At 39.9% G+C, this 15,440-nt stretch overlaps 1 protein-coding gene across 1 annotated transcript in view; it reads right to left on the reverse strand.

The window, feature by feature from the left end:
- Positions 1-15,440, reverse strand: part of ATXN2 (ataxin 2) — a 61,385-nt gene that overhangs the window by 17,354 nt on the left and 28,591 nt on the right. The window contains exons 8-17 of the mRNA XM_009880361.1: positions 12,582-12,779; positions 11,882-12,060; positions 8,026-8,085; positions 6,169-6,357; positions 5,526-5,633; positions 4,563-4,633; positions 3,552-3,859; positions 3,008-3,071; positions 2,740-2,892; positions 2,010-2,076 (exon numbers count right to left, since the gene is read on the reverse strand). Of these exons, the coding sequence (XP_009878663.1) occupies positions 2,010-2,076; positions 2,740-2,892; positions 3,008-3,071; positions 3,552-3,859; positions 4,563-4,633; positions 5,526-5,633; positions 6,169-6,357; positions 8,026-8,085; positions 11,882-12,060; positions 12,582-12,779 (1,397 nt within the window). The remainder of the gene's footprint in view (positions 1-2,009; positions 2,077-2,739; positions 2,893-3,007; positions 3,072-3,551; positions 3,860-4,562; positions 4,634-5,525; positions 5,634-6,168; positions 6,358-8,025; positions 8,086-11,881; positions 12,061-12,581; positions 12,780-15,440) is intronic.

The raw sequence follows: 15,440 nt of genomic DNA on the forward strand, positions 1-15,440 counted from the left end.
CTACAAAGCAAAGAGGGCCTCACGTTAGAAACACAGGACGAAGAATGGCCGTCTTCCTGAAAGGTTTTACATGACAACTTCACCGTGACCGAGCGGAATACCCTCACCCCTCACCTTTAACCACGTATTAGAGCTCTATCAAAAAGGAACAGCGTGTAAAGGAGTTCCTCCAAGAAACATTTGGTTTTCAACACTGCCTTTGAGCCATGTATACGGCCACAAACCCACGCTGGCTTTTTTTGTGAAGGAAGGAAGAAAGGTGGAGGGAGAGAAAGACTGAGAAGAATCAGTAACAGAAGGGAAAGGTTATATCAGGATACCTACATTAATCACATTTGATCCTGTCCCCTTCAAAAGGCTTAATTCACCCTCTATGGGAACTACTCAGCAACTCTGCCATCAACTGGAAAGCTGAGTCCGTTAAAATTACTTGCGCTTATAGCTGAGGAGAGCACAATAAAGGTCTCCACGCAGCTGCAATTTGAGGTATTGACGTCTTTTAAGCTCTGTGCTACCCCTCAGGATAGCAGAAAGCAACTTTTAGGTCACGGTCAACACTGAAGGGGACAAGTCAACCTACAAGAAGAGGAGGAGTAGGAATAAGTAGAGGGAAGAAAGATGAAGAGAGCAGAGCACTGTAGTGTGGAACTACCTGAGCTACCCTGGTAAGACGACCAACTGAACCACAGCAGCAAGGCACTCGGAACAAACTAATCCAGCCTACTAAGCAACAGGGCGTGAGAGTTCAAGGTGAGCTCCAGCTTGCTGCAGTGAGACTGCAACTAATAACTACGCTAACTCAAGCACCTGGAAACTCCACTGCCGTGTGCAATGTAGACAGACCCCTTAGAGAGAGGAAAGGAGGGAAATGTTGAAGATGTCAGTAAATTCTCTCAATTAGGATTGTATTTACACTGCAAATCAACAATAGAAAAAAGTAAATACAGGACCTAACTTGAACAGCCTAAAGGCACTGAACTTCAACCCACGCAGCTCCTTCAGGACTATGCTGCACGCAGAACGGATATGCAGAAAATGACGACACGTAAAAAAGGAATTCACAATAGGAGAGTGGCCTCACGCAGCAAGTGAGTACACAGCAATATATTTCTTAATAAAACAATCAGTGTTACCAACCGAAAGATTTCATGGGTCAGGCCACAGTAAAGTTAGTGTGCTTTAAAACAGAAATACATTGCAGGTTTTTGTCTTCCCTACGTTCATAAAGGCTACTTGTTTATTTCCAAACAGCAGAACTGCTCTTTTAAACAATTTCCTCCTCCAGTGACTGGAGCTGCAGCACTGGAACCTATCATGATGAACCACTCTATAAAACTGCAAGAAAGCACGCACTGTGTAGAATTAGAGCATTATCTGAAACATGACTGTAAAAACAAGACCGTCATTTTTCTGCTCCTTCACTGCACTGCACAGAAGAGAGCGCATCTCGCCACACATGTTCTTGTCTCCATAGCCACAGGTGTCACTTATTAAAAACACGGTATTGTCAGTCCAGCTGTTCAGTCACTGTTGCAGAAGGAATGCAAAAGAACAAACTGGAACCAGCAGCAAGTTCTTTACAGAAGAGTGGCATAGCATACTCTTTCTGAAGAAACAACGATTTTGCTTGTTGACAAAAAAAAACCCTCTACAAAAACACCGCTCAGGCCTCTGCTGTAAACCAGTACAGAAAGTTCCCTTTAACCAAACCTGTAACATTTATGAAATATAGGAGACGATCAGCTGACCCTAACCTTCCAAGTAACAGAGCTGCGTCTTCCCATTCATCAAACCAGACTCCAAACCAAGCAACTCCCCATTCCTCAAACTTCTGGCTGAATTAGTCTATTTAGAAATGCATTACTATTTCCACTTACTTCCCTTTATGAACAATTGCATTTAAAATATCAATCGAAACCAAATTAACATGGATTAGAAAATACACAAACATTTGTAATTTATTCATGCTGCATGCAGACTAAGAACCAAACAGGCAGTATTATTCTCACCTTTACCTGCTCTATATGTCTTGGCTTGGTTCACTGGCATGGGCGTCATGGGAATAGGATACAAAGGCTGAAACAGAAGGAGGAGTCGAAGCTGTGATATTCCTTTAAAAAGTCACCGTGTCTCTGGGTGGGGGCCCCACTCAGCTTTGATGTGTTTTACGTTACATGGTTTAGTGAACTCTGCCTAACCTATGATATTTTCTTGGATCGCTGTGATGAAGTCTGCATGTACAAACAACTAAGACCATATGGTTTGCAACAACCAGTCAAGTAATGATACTACTGCTACTTCAAGCGATGTACCAAATCGGACAGCTTTGTAACAGTTAGATTTGAAATCCCAGTAACCCCTACAACGGCCAGAAACTAGTGGGACACAGCTGGAAACTAAAGACGAAGAAACAGTTGCTTAAAACTTAAGAGAATAAGACGACTACGCTTGGAGGACTGGGGAGGAAGTCTGCCCGAATTAACAATAAATGTGAGTGAGAGCTGCTGGAATTTACAAGTGTTTGAGACTGTTGGAACATCTAGGTTGAGGGAGCACCGGGAAAAGTCAGTATTTACATAGCTAAAACTTAACAACATTGTAGCTGTACCTATATTTACAAGAGTAATAATACAAGTTGTACCATCTCACTCTTAACTTGGATCTCCCAAGTCTCCTCAACTTGCAGACAATGATTATCTGAAAAGCGTTAACAAGTTTGCAGCATACGCTGCGCTTTACCTGCACGCCTGGACTCACTGGAACCGGGTACATCATATTTGGTGCAAAACAAACAGGCTGAGTGTACACTGGGGTTGGCTGCTGATGACCCACCATGGAGGGGCTGGGCTGAGCTTGCGGACGAGGGGAGGTTGGTGTAGTAGAAGGTTTCGGCTACAAACAGAGTTCAGCAACGCATAAGCAAGATGAGCTTGATTATCCTCCAAAGAAAAGGTTCGTTTATAAAGATCTACTCAAAGGCAACGTTAAACTGTATCAAGTAACTTACTTGAGCAAAAGATCGAGGGTTGAACTCTTTTGCATTCGGATTAAGTGTTGATTTTCTAACTTGCCTAAACACAAAGAACAAAAAATTGTGTTCAGCATTATTCTTTTACAAGCGTATCTGCAGAACTCCCTAACAATCAAAAATTTAAAGAGATGAAATACCTCATTTCCATCTGTGAGTCAGATTTTTGAGAACTCAACAATACATGGCATGCAAAAAGCCGCTCTTACTGACAGTACTCTTACTATAATTGTCCATAAAAAAGTTTTCCTGTTGTTGATCCTACAGCTCACGTGAGCCGGGAAAAACATTTAAATAAGCATTTAGATATGGATTAGGTATCAACAGGACCAGAGTTCTACGTGCAGCTCTGCCACTGACTCATGACATAACTTTCAGTACAGTCACTTCACCCCTCTGTAAACAGAGGAAACTTCTATCAGCCATTTAAACAGTAAAATATTACACATTCCTAATAGCTTTTTCTACAAATGGCTAAATGCTAATAACAGATGTGCTTATTCTAAAAGGCATAATTACTCACTCAGAAGTATCTTTCTTCTCCTCTTTATCCTCTTTATCTTGTTTACTTCCAGGCCCAGATGTCTGTACACCTTGTGAAGTTACCTCAGGCCCTCGCTTTTGCTCAGAACTATTACTTATCGAAGGAGAAATACTCGGACTATTAGGTTTGCTACTGCCACCGTTAGAGTTAGTATTACTGCCAGTTTCTATGATAGATTCTTTAGGGGTTGATTCTGTCTTTTCTTTAACTACATCTCTTGATTTTTCACCTTCTCGGGTTTTGTTTAGCAGCTGATCCACTGCATCTGAAGAAGAACTCGACTGTAACTGAAAAAAACCCCAAAGAATATATTCAGTAAATTGATATACAGAACCAGGGAGAGAATCTAATGCTATCACATACACAGAGAAAAATACAGCCCCATAGGCCTCAATCACCTGGAAATAACCTTTCAAAACATACATTTCCATTTCTACTCGAAAAGAAATCTATGAACATTGACAATGTTTTAAGCCTACACTGGGAAAGAAGCTATTCAGTGACTCAACTGACCTATATGTTGATTAGAAAGGGACAGGAAAGCTTAAGACAACCCTCTGGACTCATCCACCTGTGTGATTTAACAGCACCACTTGAAAAGCTAACCTGATTTAATAAACCATTATAACCACGAAATTAGTATGAATTAATCTTCCATTTTCCTCTGCAAAACCCTGTATTTAATTTTGAAACAGCTCTTCCATATGGAGTGTAAATGTGATAATTATTTGTATCTAATGATCAAACAGCTCTCAAGTACTATCTTCAGTGTACAGTCAATATGCGCATTTACATGTATTAGGCAATTGTATCAGCAAGAGTCAGCATTGATTTTATAATACCTAGCATGAATTCTTATAGATATTTTCATAGATTAAGCACGAGTCATAAGGAGCTGTTCTCCTGTTAACAATGCAGTGTATTCAATTCACCAAAATAATCCGGATGCGCACACGAACTATGATTAAGTTAACATACAGAGAAACTTACCCTAAAGTCATTCTTAAATTTCTTTAAATCATCAATCTGTTTTCTATGTTCTGAAACAATTGGAGATACACCTGCCAAATATAAGACCAACATTGTCCAAGCATTTCTAATACAAGTTTTATATACAGCCTCTACACACTAAGTTTGCAAAATAAGTAATGTTTGCGTATCTAAAAACGAAATACTGTGGTATTTCATCTCTAATTTCATATAATTTAATGAACTATGTGTAAGAGCATACAAAAATAGTCCGTGAAACCACAGCATTACATAACTAACATCTCTATAGTTCTAATGCATCACACCAAGAGAGAAGCCCTGAGGTGCAGGGACTGCAGAACTCAGTTGAACACAAAGCAGCATGCAAGAAAACCCTCAAAACATAAGATGCCAGCGTTTCAAGGCACAGCCAGTGAAGGTGAAACACTGATCAACGTTAGGTTTACAGCTGGACTCGATGATCTTAAAGGTCTTTTCCAACATAAATGATGCTATGATTCAAGTTCAGCAACACGTAAAGATTTTTTTGAGAACTGAATGAACAAACAATGCTGCAGAAAAAGCCACATTTAAGAACTGGAAGAGGTACAGTTATAAAAAACTACGCTGACCACGATGCTCAGAAGTATTGTGAGCATAGCTCTAAGGAGAAACACTCATTCAGTTCAAAGACAGCTAAAAAACAGCTTTGTGAGCAGGAAAAAGAAAGAAAAAGAAGAAAAAATAAAAGAGGGAAGAAAAAAGAAAGAAAACTAGTGAAAAGAAATCACACCATCCACATGAGCATCTCTATGCTTTGCGTTGATGAAATGAGTCAAGAACAACATTTAAAATTGTAGGCCTGCCACTTCACAACTGCATGACAGATTGTCTCCAACTCTTCCTTAAAAGCTGTCAATATAGCAGGTTTAGTGCTTGAATTCCTACATTACTCAAGTATGTATGAAAGCTTTCAATACAAACCTTTGTTTTCAGGTTTAGGAAAACTAGGAGAAGTCTCACTTGGCTTTATATTCTCCTTGTTTCCAGTCGCAGAATTTTGCCTCTGGTCCTGAAGCCTAGTATCTTTAGCTAGAAAAGAAATTGCCAAAGTTATTCTCTTATACACAACTCAAACTGACCAAAGAGAAATTGCAAGACAGAAACAGAACAGAAATTTAACCATGTTTAGCTTACAAAAGAAAAATCTAGAGCTACACATTTTCTGCTACCTAGTTTATGCACGCTACACAGATTTGAGAGTTCTTAGACATTTGATTGTGCTCTTGAATGTTTTTTTCCACTTTCACTACGCTCAAATATCCTTTGAAATCAGCGGCCTACGTTTCTTTACATTAGAAAACAGCCAGGCACTCAGTCTGAAAAAAATCCTCAATTAAGTCAAACACCTATGAGCCTGTGTTCCTTGAAGGGCAGAAGAAATTAAGCACACAGACTTAAGCACACTCCAGCCTTAGCATACAGTTAAGCGTCACGAGAAAAGTGGAACTCACTACACAGTAAAATTAAATGCATCATTTAGAAAGCAGCTTTGCTCTTCCATAGGCACGTTCATTGTCAGGGATTCGCGAAAGGGAGCATTTCCAAGCCAGCAAGGGTAACTTACCTTCGCTAGAAGGGGTAACTGCTCTGTTGGATGCAGGGCTGGCAGGTGTAGGAGAGGCAGCTGGAACAGGCATGGCAACGGATTCAGTGGGAATAGTACCAGGCTGAGGAGAAGGCAGAGCCGGTCCCGTGGGAGTGCTGCTCTGCCTTGGAGACCTAGGCCTGTGTGTTTTAGGGGATAATCTCGGAACTAGAAACAAACAGGAAAAAATAGTTATAGGATAAGTTTCCTCATCTGCTCAGCAGCTTGCTTATTTTTAAAATGACTAAAAGCATGCTTTAAAATACTTAGTGGGACATTATATAGTAATTGAAAACCTGTTTACCTTTCAGGTACATCTCCTAGCTCTTTACAACGCAGCATTTCAGATAAGCGGTGCGATTTTTCTGCAGACTGTCCCCTACTATATATCACTGCCCTGTAGTCCCACCACAAAACTGCAGTATGCTCCCCCAGCCCCCCAGCAGTACAACTACAACAGCTCACATTAACACAGTTTCAGGCAGAACAGAAAAGGTGGTCAGGTCTCCATACAAACAGATGTAAAACATTTTTAAAAGGGCTGAAAAAACACATCCATTTTACAGCGTCCTCTTTTGGAGGTTTGCCAGCTGAAAAAAAAACAACATAGCCTATTGAAAGAGGATTATTTGATGTATATTTTTGCCCCTGTGTCAAAGCAGCAAGGAAAGTTGTATTTTCTTTAAACGATAAGTTGTACCTCCTGCTTCCTGCTCATCCCACTGTTGCTAGTTAGTTGCTTTATGTCATATATTAACTTCAAGTGAGTGAGGAGAAAGAGATAGGTCGTTTAACAGTCCTACTTGCATGTTAATAATATATAAAGTGGGGGACGGGGAGGGAAGATGAATCAGAGATAATGCCAGAACAGAAGAGTTTAAATCTTTTCCACAAGGCAACAGGTCTATGGGGGTCTAATTCATACCTTCTTTCTGAAAAAGGCATTCCCACTGCACTCCTCCAGAATTCTAGCACTGCTAAAAAGGATCAGACTCTGAACTGTTGCTTACTTGCCCTTCGACTCCAGAAAGTGCCCAGCTGCTGACAACTCCCTCGAACATGGTCCCAACTACAAAAGCTTGAAACTAGAGCCTGTGTCACAAGACTGAGCTTTAAATTTGAAGTCAAATGTTATTAAAAAGATGTTAACTGATTCAAAAAAGAGAGAGACACTGACTATACCTGCTGCTACAGTACTTCGACAAACACAAAATGACCACTTAAAACCTGCATCATTTTAAAAGGAAAAATATAACCAACTTAACTTGAATGTGATTTCATCTTTTCTTTCAACACCAACCTTCCTCTATCCAAACAACCTCCTTCACTTGTAAACCACAACCCAGTAACACTGCCATTAACCAACTTCAGTGATGCAATGGAACATATATAACTTTTCTTCTTTCCAATAACTTCCCTGCAAATGACTTCTTTCAACAACTAATTCCCACATTTTTCTATCCTTTCTCTTCATACACCATCTGACTTAACTTCTCCGCAGTTAAGACAATATCGCACTTGAAGGACCGACTCACCAACTACTTTAACTGAGCTATCTGGAAACATCCTTCTCCCAGTTCATTTACGCACGCTAAGTTAGCAGACCAGTGTTTATTCAGAGCCTGAATTGTCTATAAATGCAGTATTCTGCTTAGCATTCACACTCTAAAGTGCCCCTGGCAAGCCATCTGCAATAAGCCAAGCTTTACCTACCCCCACTGACAACTGATGACCACGTCCCACCTGAAGGGCTGCCTCGTGCCACTGCAGTAGTAGATGCTTCCCCTGGTGCATTATGAGATACAAATTCTAAGCCACTTGAAATTGTACCCCTACCAGTAGAGACTCTGTGACCTCGAGGGTGCCGTTGTGCCTTAGGAGACATCCGTGGAGGCCCTGAGAAAAAAAGACAACCCCACACAATGAGTACTTAACATCCATCGCTAAGAGTACCCAAACACACTATCTGTTAACTCTCAATAATGCAGTAATACAGTCAAGCAATTTACACTGACAGTGACCAGAACCAGGGATCCAGCAGACTAAAAAGGCCAAGCCATTGGTCCAGCCAGACTACCAACACACTCGCCACCTCGCTACGACAGCTCGTGTTCATTGACGTTTAGAAGCTTTATCAGAATTGAAACAGGTAAGTCCTGGATTTAAAATATTTGAATCCAAATATCCAACATCGCTTACTGCAAGACAAGCCAAAAAGGCTAGTGGCCCAGCTCCCTCTGGATAAGCACAGTTCCAGGCTATGAAACATTTTCCAGAAAGGAAAAAAATTTCCACTGCTTGTGTCAGGTGGTCAGTGATACCAAACATTTATTTACAGAGTAGTCACCACTGGCTGACCAATGCTCTTGGGGAATTTCAGCAGAGCTTTGTGCACCGAGGCTAAACTGCCTGCAGCAGGTCACAATTCATTTACAAGTCAGCAAAACTGCAACTAAACAAGTGATTGTTATCCCAAGGTTCAAGTCATGCATGTTTAACGCCAGAAACTAAAGTCATAAGTGAATACGGTAGTTCTGAACAGCTTATACAGCTGCCACAGAAGTGTTATGCTCAAGTCTAAGCGGCAATACAGTTTGTACATCCTAACAAACATTTTCTTTACAAGATCAGATTCAAATGTTGATACTTCAAAAGGAAAAACTGTGTGTGAATAGAAGATAATCTGGCTGATTACAATTCATTTTTAATGTAGGTCAATAATAGAGATTAGTTCAGATAATGGCTTTCTGGTTTCAGATAAGGTTCTAAAATATTAAGTACCCTCTTCTGGTTACATAAATCTTTAAATGTCAGCCTCTATTTTAACCATGAATCTAAAGTACACTTCAGTCCAAATTACACACAGGCAAGTATTTTAAAGAATACACACTTTCCAGCAATCCTCTTCTAGTGGCAGAAATGGAATGGTGCGGTAAGCAGCAGTTCACTGCATGCCTGACAAACCAATTGCAAGTGCTACGAAATAACCAAATTTGCATGTGGATTCTCAGTATCTTACTACACGGAAAAGCTCACATGGATAAACGGACAGTAGCAGACCATACAGACATGCCTACTACCATCCACTTTCTGCTTACGGACCATCCTGAGCATCTATCGGGCAAGCTGCGGAACACTGTTACTGATTCAATTAGCGGGACGACTGCTGTCCCTCCCGTGGCTCCAGCGGAGCCAGCTACAGCAGAGGCTGCAAGGTTCCAGTGAATTTAGCATAACCGGTTTGCATTTTTCCAGGCTTGCTAGACCGCGCTATGCAGTTTAGTTTTTAAGTGCACTTAAATGAAATATTGTTTTTTAAAAATGTGTTCCTTACTGTACCCTCAGAGGACAAATAAATTTAGTTCAGATACTTCTGCATGCAGTTCCCACAGACTCATGGGTTAGCCTTTCTCTGCCTGTTACTGACTGCCAGGGAGCTGACTTACTGGTCTGCCTCAGTGCAAACAGATCTAAAGTCTTCTACAGATTCGCCTTTGAAGCAGCTTATCCTATCCCACTCCACAGCGCGCTTCCCTGAATACAGCATTTTTATTATTATTATTATTGGGTTTTTTTACAAAAGGTAATTCAATGATTTAGTTAGATTTGAAACTGCCTTTTGTGAAACAACTGTATTAAAATATCTGATATTTTCTGTAATTTTTTATTTCTAAAAATGCCCTCTAAAGTTATCAGGCCCTGCATGTTGCTGTTGGTTAAGTTAAGACACTGAGCAGCGTTTACAAAGCTGAGTTTATTTCGTACCAACTTGGGAAATTTCACAGCTTTATTTTGTTTTTGTAAAGTTCTTCAAATAAAAAGGTTAATAGAAATAGTCTGATAAACTAAAGTTAAACACAAATTATAGGTTAAGTAATGAAGAGGAAAAACAATTTTGTAATTAAACTCACAAAGGAGTTAAACAAAGACAAACAAAAACATGAACAAATCGTGGTATTGTACCTTCTGAAGACATGCGTTTAGGCATAGTAGAGACAGGAGCTGGAGAACCATGAGCAGAGGGGTGAGACGGGGGCCTGGAGGGCCGCGAGGGGGGCCTGGAGGGCGGCCGTGTAGGGGTGGCTGCCCGAGGTGGAAGAGAGTTGGGACCTGACTGGTAGCGAGAAGGTGGGCGAGAGGAAGGAGATGGGCAAGGCGATGGCCAGGGAACACCTGACAGAACAAATGATATGAAGGAAAGTATAAAAACTAAAGAAAAATTATGGGGAAAAAGGTCAACAGAAAAAAAAAAGTAAAATATGACAAAATGATTTTTCATGTTTAACCCTTTGGGGATAGATTAGTTTATTTCTGTAACCAATAAAATAGTCTCTGCAAGGTTATGTCCTCCACTTCAGATCAAATTTAACATCTGAATGTCACAAACTCCCCAAAGGGTTAATTAGGATCTACAAATACTACTAAGGAATAGACAGTAAAGCTTGATCTGTTAGCCTATTATATATATGTTCTACAGTACGCATCACTCTCGACAAGGTCCTTAAATAGCTACCAGAGGTTCTCAAACAGCGGTTCACATATAGTATTGACTACACAAACTGCTACTTTCAAACCAAATGATGAGCAATATCAATTCCAGGAACTGTATCTTTACAAAAAACAGCGGTGTTCAGTGTCTGATTCCTGACATTTATGTCTTTATCGGTTATCTGAAGTATTAATGTAGTATTTTAATCTAGGATATAGGGTTCTTTGTTTCTGAAACAAAGAAATTGAATTCACAAGCCATTCTGAGTATTTTAGGTATATGATGTTCATTCAGCAGAGTAATAGGATGACAGAAACCACAAATACTACGAACAAATTTCAAGGTTAGCATTATTCAGGCAAGAGTCAGTTGTACATCCTTTATACAGCTGACTCTGTATTTAAAGATGAAGTCTCACTTACCTTCAGATGTTTCTCAGACTTCCTCTCCAGATAGAGGCACTTGAGTACTATACATTTTTCATTTATTCCCAACAATCTCGTATAATAGCAATTTTAACTTATAAAAATAACGCCTCAAGGACAGGCTACTGCTGAAATCCATCTCAAAAAATGGTGTTTGGTTTATGAAACACCGATTCCTGCTATACAGTGCCCAGTGATGTCTATTTATAAATATGACCCATGCGTATAGCAGAAAATACTCAAATAGCTATTTGGAGAGAAGGCTTTTTGATTCCTTTTCCCCTAACGCTTCTCTTACTTTCCCAACAACGATTTTTCCCCCCTCCATCACCACAAAGTCAGCAAGATGCTTTATCCTTTTTCATGGGAAACAGAACTGATCCGTGCAGCGGAAAGGAGGAGTGATGCTTCCTTGGCTGCCACCTCCCTTTCACTAGGTGTCAGCATTGCTACTCCTCCACACAGAGCTTAACAGAAGCAATACGTAAAGCAATTTTTAATCTTTAAAACTGCATACTGCACCACCATCTAAGACAAAGGTTTTCGAGAGGAAAACAAGTGACATTTCTGCTCCGCAAAGCTACGTAACAGTGGGAACGCGTGTTCCATTATGAGTAAGTTAAACCCAAATCAAAATCACAACCTCTGTCTTAAATGGTGAATGCTATCCTAGTTTATGAAATACATATCCCAAGTCCACATCATATGCAGTTTCAACAGAATTAGAAAACTGATTGCAATTTTATAAGGCACGTTCATTTAGACTTCAGATAGTTACCTCCGTTAACTACTCTTTGATCCGCTCCAGAGTTAGGACTGAATTCTGAAGTATGGGATCCAGACCTTGAAATTGGTGGGCCTGATCCAGACTGGCCCATCCTTGGTGAGTTTTGTCTTCCGCTTCCCCAGGACAGGACATCTCTATTCCTCTGTCCAGGTGGAATGTATTTGTTTTCTCTGAAACACAGCAAATTTCTATCAGTGTCACGACAGAACTGAAAGACAATGAGAAATACCTGATCAAGTGCTCTGCTGATATTTTCTATCCTCCTCAAATCAAGCTAGAGGAAAATTCTAAGTACTATCAGATGTTGACCTAACTTTAACCTCATGAATTGGCTTTTGATACTGACTACACAGTCCACTTTCTATGAGCCCACAGACACCGAATGATTTAGTACTAATGCCTGAAATTCTCCATGACGTACCGAAACCGCTGCCCTTTCCTGTAATTTGGTACGAATTCACCACAGTGCCATACCAGAATGGGGAAGTCTGTTTCACTACAGAGATAATACAGGGCCAGGCAGAGGTGTACAAGTCAGCATGAGTGCCAAAAACAGCATGTGATTGTTTACACAAGGTTCCTAACCTCATCAGCCCTGCTGAAAAAGCACAGCTTCAATGAGTAAATTGCTACTGTACCAAAATATGTACATCATTTAAATAAAAATACCATTCATAGTATATGCAAGTACCTAGTGTTCACACCATGTCCTTCTCGTTCATTAGCATTTCTCTGAACAGCAGTATATTTTTCTTCTTCTGTTCTTTCATCATTTTCCAAGGCAACCCGAGCTTTGTATTGGGCACTTGATTCAATTTCCTCTGCTAATTGAGTTGCTCTGGCTTCCCGTTTTAAAAACTCTTCTGAATTATCTCTTTCTAATGGCACCCTAAAAGACAATGGAAAGGAAAAGAATCTCTGAAATGCATTCAAAAGCACAAAGGAGCTACAAAAATTACATGGCGTTAATTCTAACCAAGTCAGAGTAAAAAAAAACTTGCTTTTAATTCAGTAGACTTGCTGCCTTTTTTTAGTAAAAGTATGTCAATATTCCTGGACTGGTTTGATATTACGTGGAAATTCAGTGTCATTTACCTGCCTAGAGAGCTGAGGTCAGGGTGCAGGGCTTTTCCGTATGACGTGCAAAATCCCCAGTCCCTAAAGGCATGCAAAGGCTCCAACTTTTAACACGGTTGAGTATATGAGTAACAAAAAGCCTTAGTCTGTTGTTTAGATAGGAAGCTACCGTAAGAGACCAAATTCGAATTTCTTTAGCTATTTATACATTCCCAACAGACAAAAGAGTCCCCAATCCTACTGAAATTAAACAGTTACATGCTTAATTCTTTGATAATTCCAGCCATCGAATTTCAGCTCTTGCTGTTATGAAAAACTGCAGAAAAGATGACTGCAATACATCAGAGCATGGGACCAGAAACCCATGACTCATTTGCCATGTCCTAGGACCTCAAAACCATTCATCCCGTCTATCTAGATTAGGTAACAGCATATTGCAAAAAGCATACATAGCTCCCTTAGGAAAGCCACCAAGAATTCAATACACGAGCAATGAAATACTGAAAGAGATAACTAGATATGGACATCGTATCTGCTACCTCCTCTGCCCACCCGTGTTTTTGGTTTTCACATGTTCTAATTTTTGTTGAAGTATCAGGTTTTATAAAACAACTTTCTGCTTTGTCTTTGATTCCAATTTTGAGTTCCAAAAGTTGTTTCATCCAACCTTACTTTAGAATAGACTACATAAATAGACAGAACACAGTTGAGGCTTGGCCCATGCTATGTTGGGCATTATATAATCACTACTGCACATATTTTGAATAATATAAAAAAGAAGAACAAAGAAAGTAGGTGGAGATACAAGCCAAGTATGAAATAATATATGCAAGATTACTCAAGTGTTTGTTGGTCACAGAACTAGGAAAACAAGTGGCTTTGCCAAATTCCAAGCCAGCACTCAGCTACTGCATCACAAGTTTTTCCCCCCACACATGTTTTTGGCCAGCTGGGACATCTACTGGGACATTACCTTATCAATGTTAACTGCAAGAATATTAAATAAAAACCTTACCCTTCAGCATAAAGCTTTGGCTCAAGTAAGTTATGCATGAACACAATGCATACAAACCCGAAGCGATGGGCCTCGCTTACCCTGGATTAAGCATACAGACAAGAGAGAACACCCAATACATCCTCCTTTATTTAAAGTGACTGAAAAAAAAAATGAAGGGATGTATACAGTAGGACTGATGGCAATCTAAACATGCAAAAGAATGATTTTCCATTTTCTAACAGGGAAAAGGCCATTAAAGATGAAACGAGGGGATGGGCGAGATGAGACCGTTCAGAACCCCGGCGATGAGAGGAGCGTGTACAGCAGCTGATCGACATAACTACCGCAGTATGCTTGCTAGAACACAAACTTGTACCTTTGTGTAGTTTGACAAACTATACCTGCTAATGCTTAGCTCCAGGAAGAGAAAACAATCAAACAATTAATCCTTTACAATCCTTCGGTTGCAGACATAAGCATTTAGCTACACTGCTGCTCATCACATACTTGGAGAATGAGGAAAAGGGTTTCCCAGTTTAGCAGACTGATACGCAAAGCAAGCTGCTTGACTGGGAAACAATGGAATTTGTCTCTGGCAATTTAAAGCCACCTTCATGTTTTTAATCTGTTTCCATTAATATCCATAAAGCAGAAAGATGGAAGACTAAAGTTCAAAAGTACAAAAAGTACTTAGAGCAGTGAAGTATACAAAAGAACAGCTTCCCCGGGATTCAAATGTAAGCCGATTAAACCACTTTGATTATCACCATGTCACAGGTCTATTTTAACAAAATAGTAAAAATTGTTGAACCGAAGACCTATAGACAAGTGCTCCAATTCTACAGAAAAGATCAAAATATTCACTGCAATTCCTGGATATTCCAAAATTAGTTTACACTTTGGGGGTTAAAAGAGTGGGAAAACATTAAAGACCTTTCACAACGGCTGCTGAACATCTGCAATTGATTTGTTTTGCAGTTGCAGTTACATTATAGCTGCAGACTACTGGGAACAGGTCCACACTGCCAAAATAGCCAGAGCAGGCTTTCTACTGCTTCTATAGTCAAGTTACTATTAGACTGTAACTGAAGCTTTACTTTAGATCTGGACAAGTCTGCTGAACAAGCACACAAGTCCCCCTTAAATATCAGCAACATTTCAACATGCCAGTAACAACCAGATCAACTGTCTCAATAAAATTAAGGTTCACTCAAACTCTTCTGCTAGGTTAAACACAAACTACAGGTATAGCAACTACGGAAAGATAGATTTGAGTTTCACAATTTGGTATTTTCCACCCTATTCATAAAAGTGTTTGTAAGAAATAAGCATTATCGCATGCCCAATTTCAGAAAATATGGCAAGGGGAACGAAATGTGTCTGTTTAAGGGAATACATGATTACTACATCTAACTATTCACAGAACGCTGGCAAGGTTTCTTAAGCACTACTCATTCATTGCTTTTGCAGTTATTC

Source organism: Charadrius vociferus, unplaced genomic scaffold, assembly GCF_000708025.1.
Source record: "Charadrius vociferus isolate BGI_N301 unplaced genomic scaffold, ASM70802v2 scaffold332, whole genome shotgun sequence".
NCBI classification, from domain to species: Eukaryota; Metazoa; Chordata; class Aves; order Charadriiformes; family Charadriidae; genus Charadrius; species Charadrius vociferus.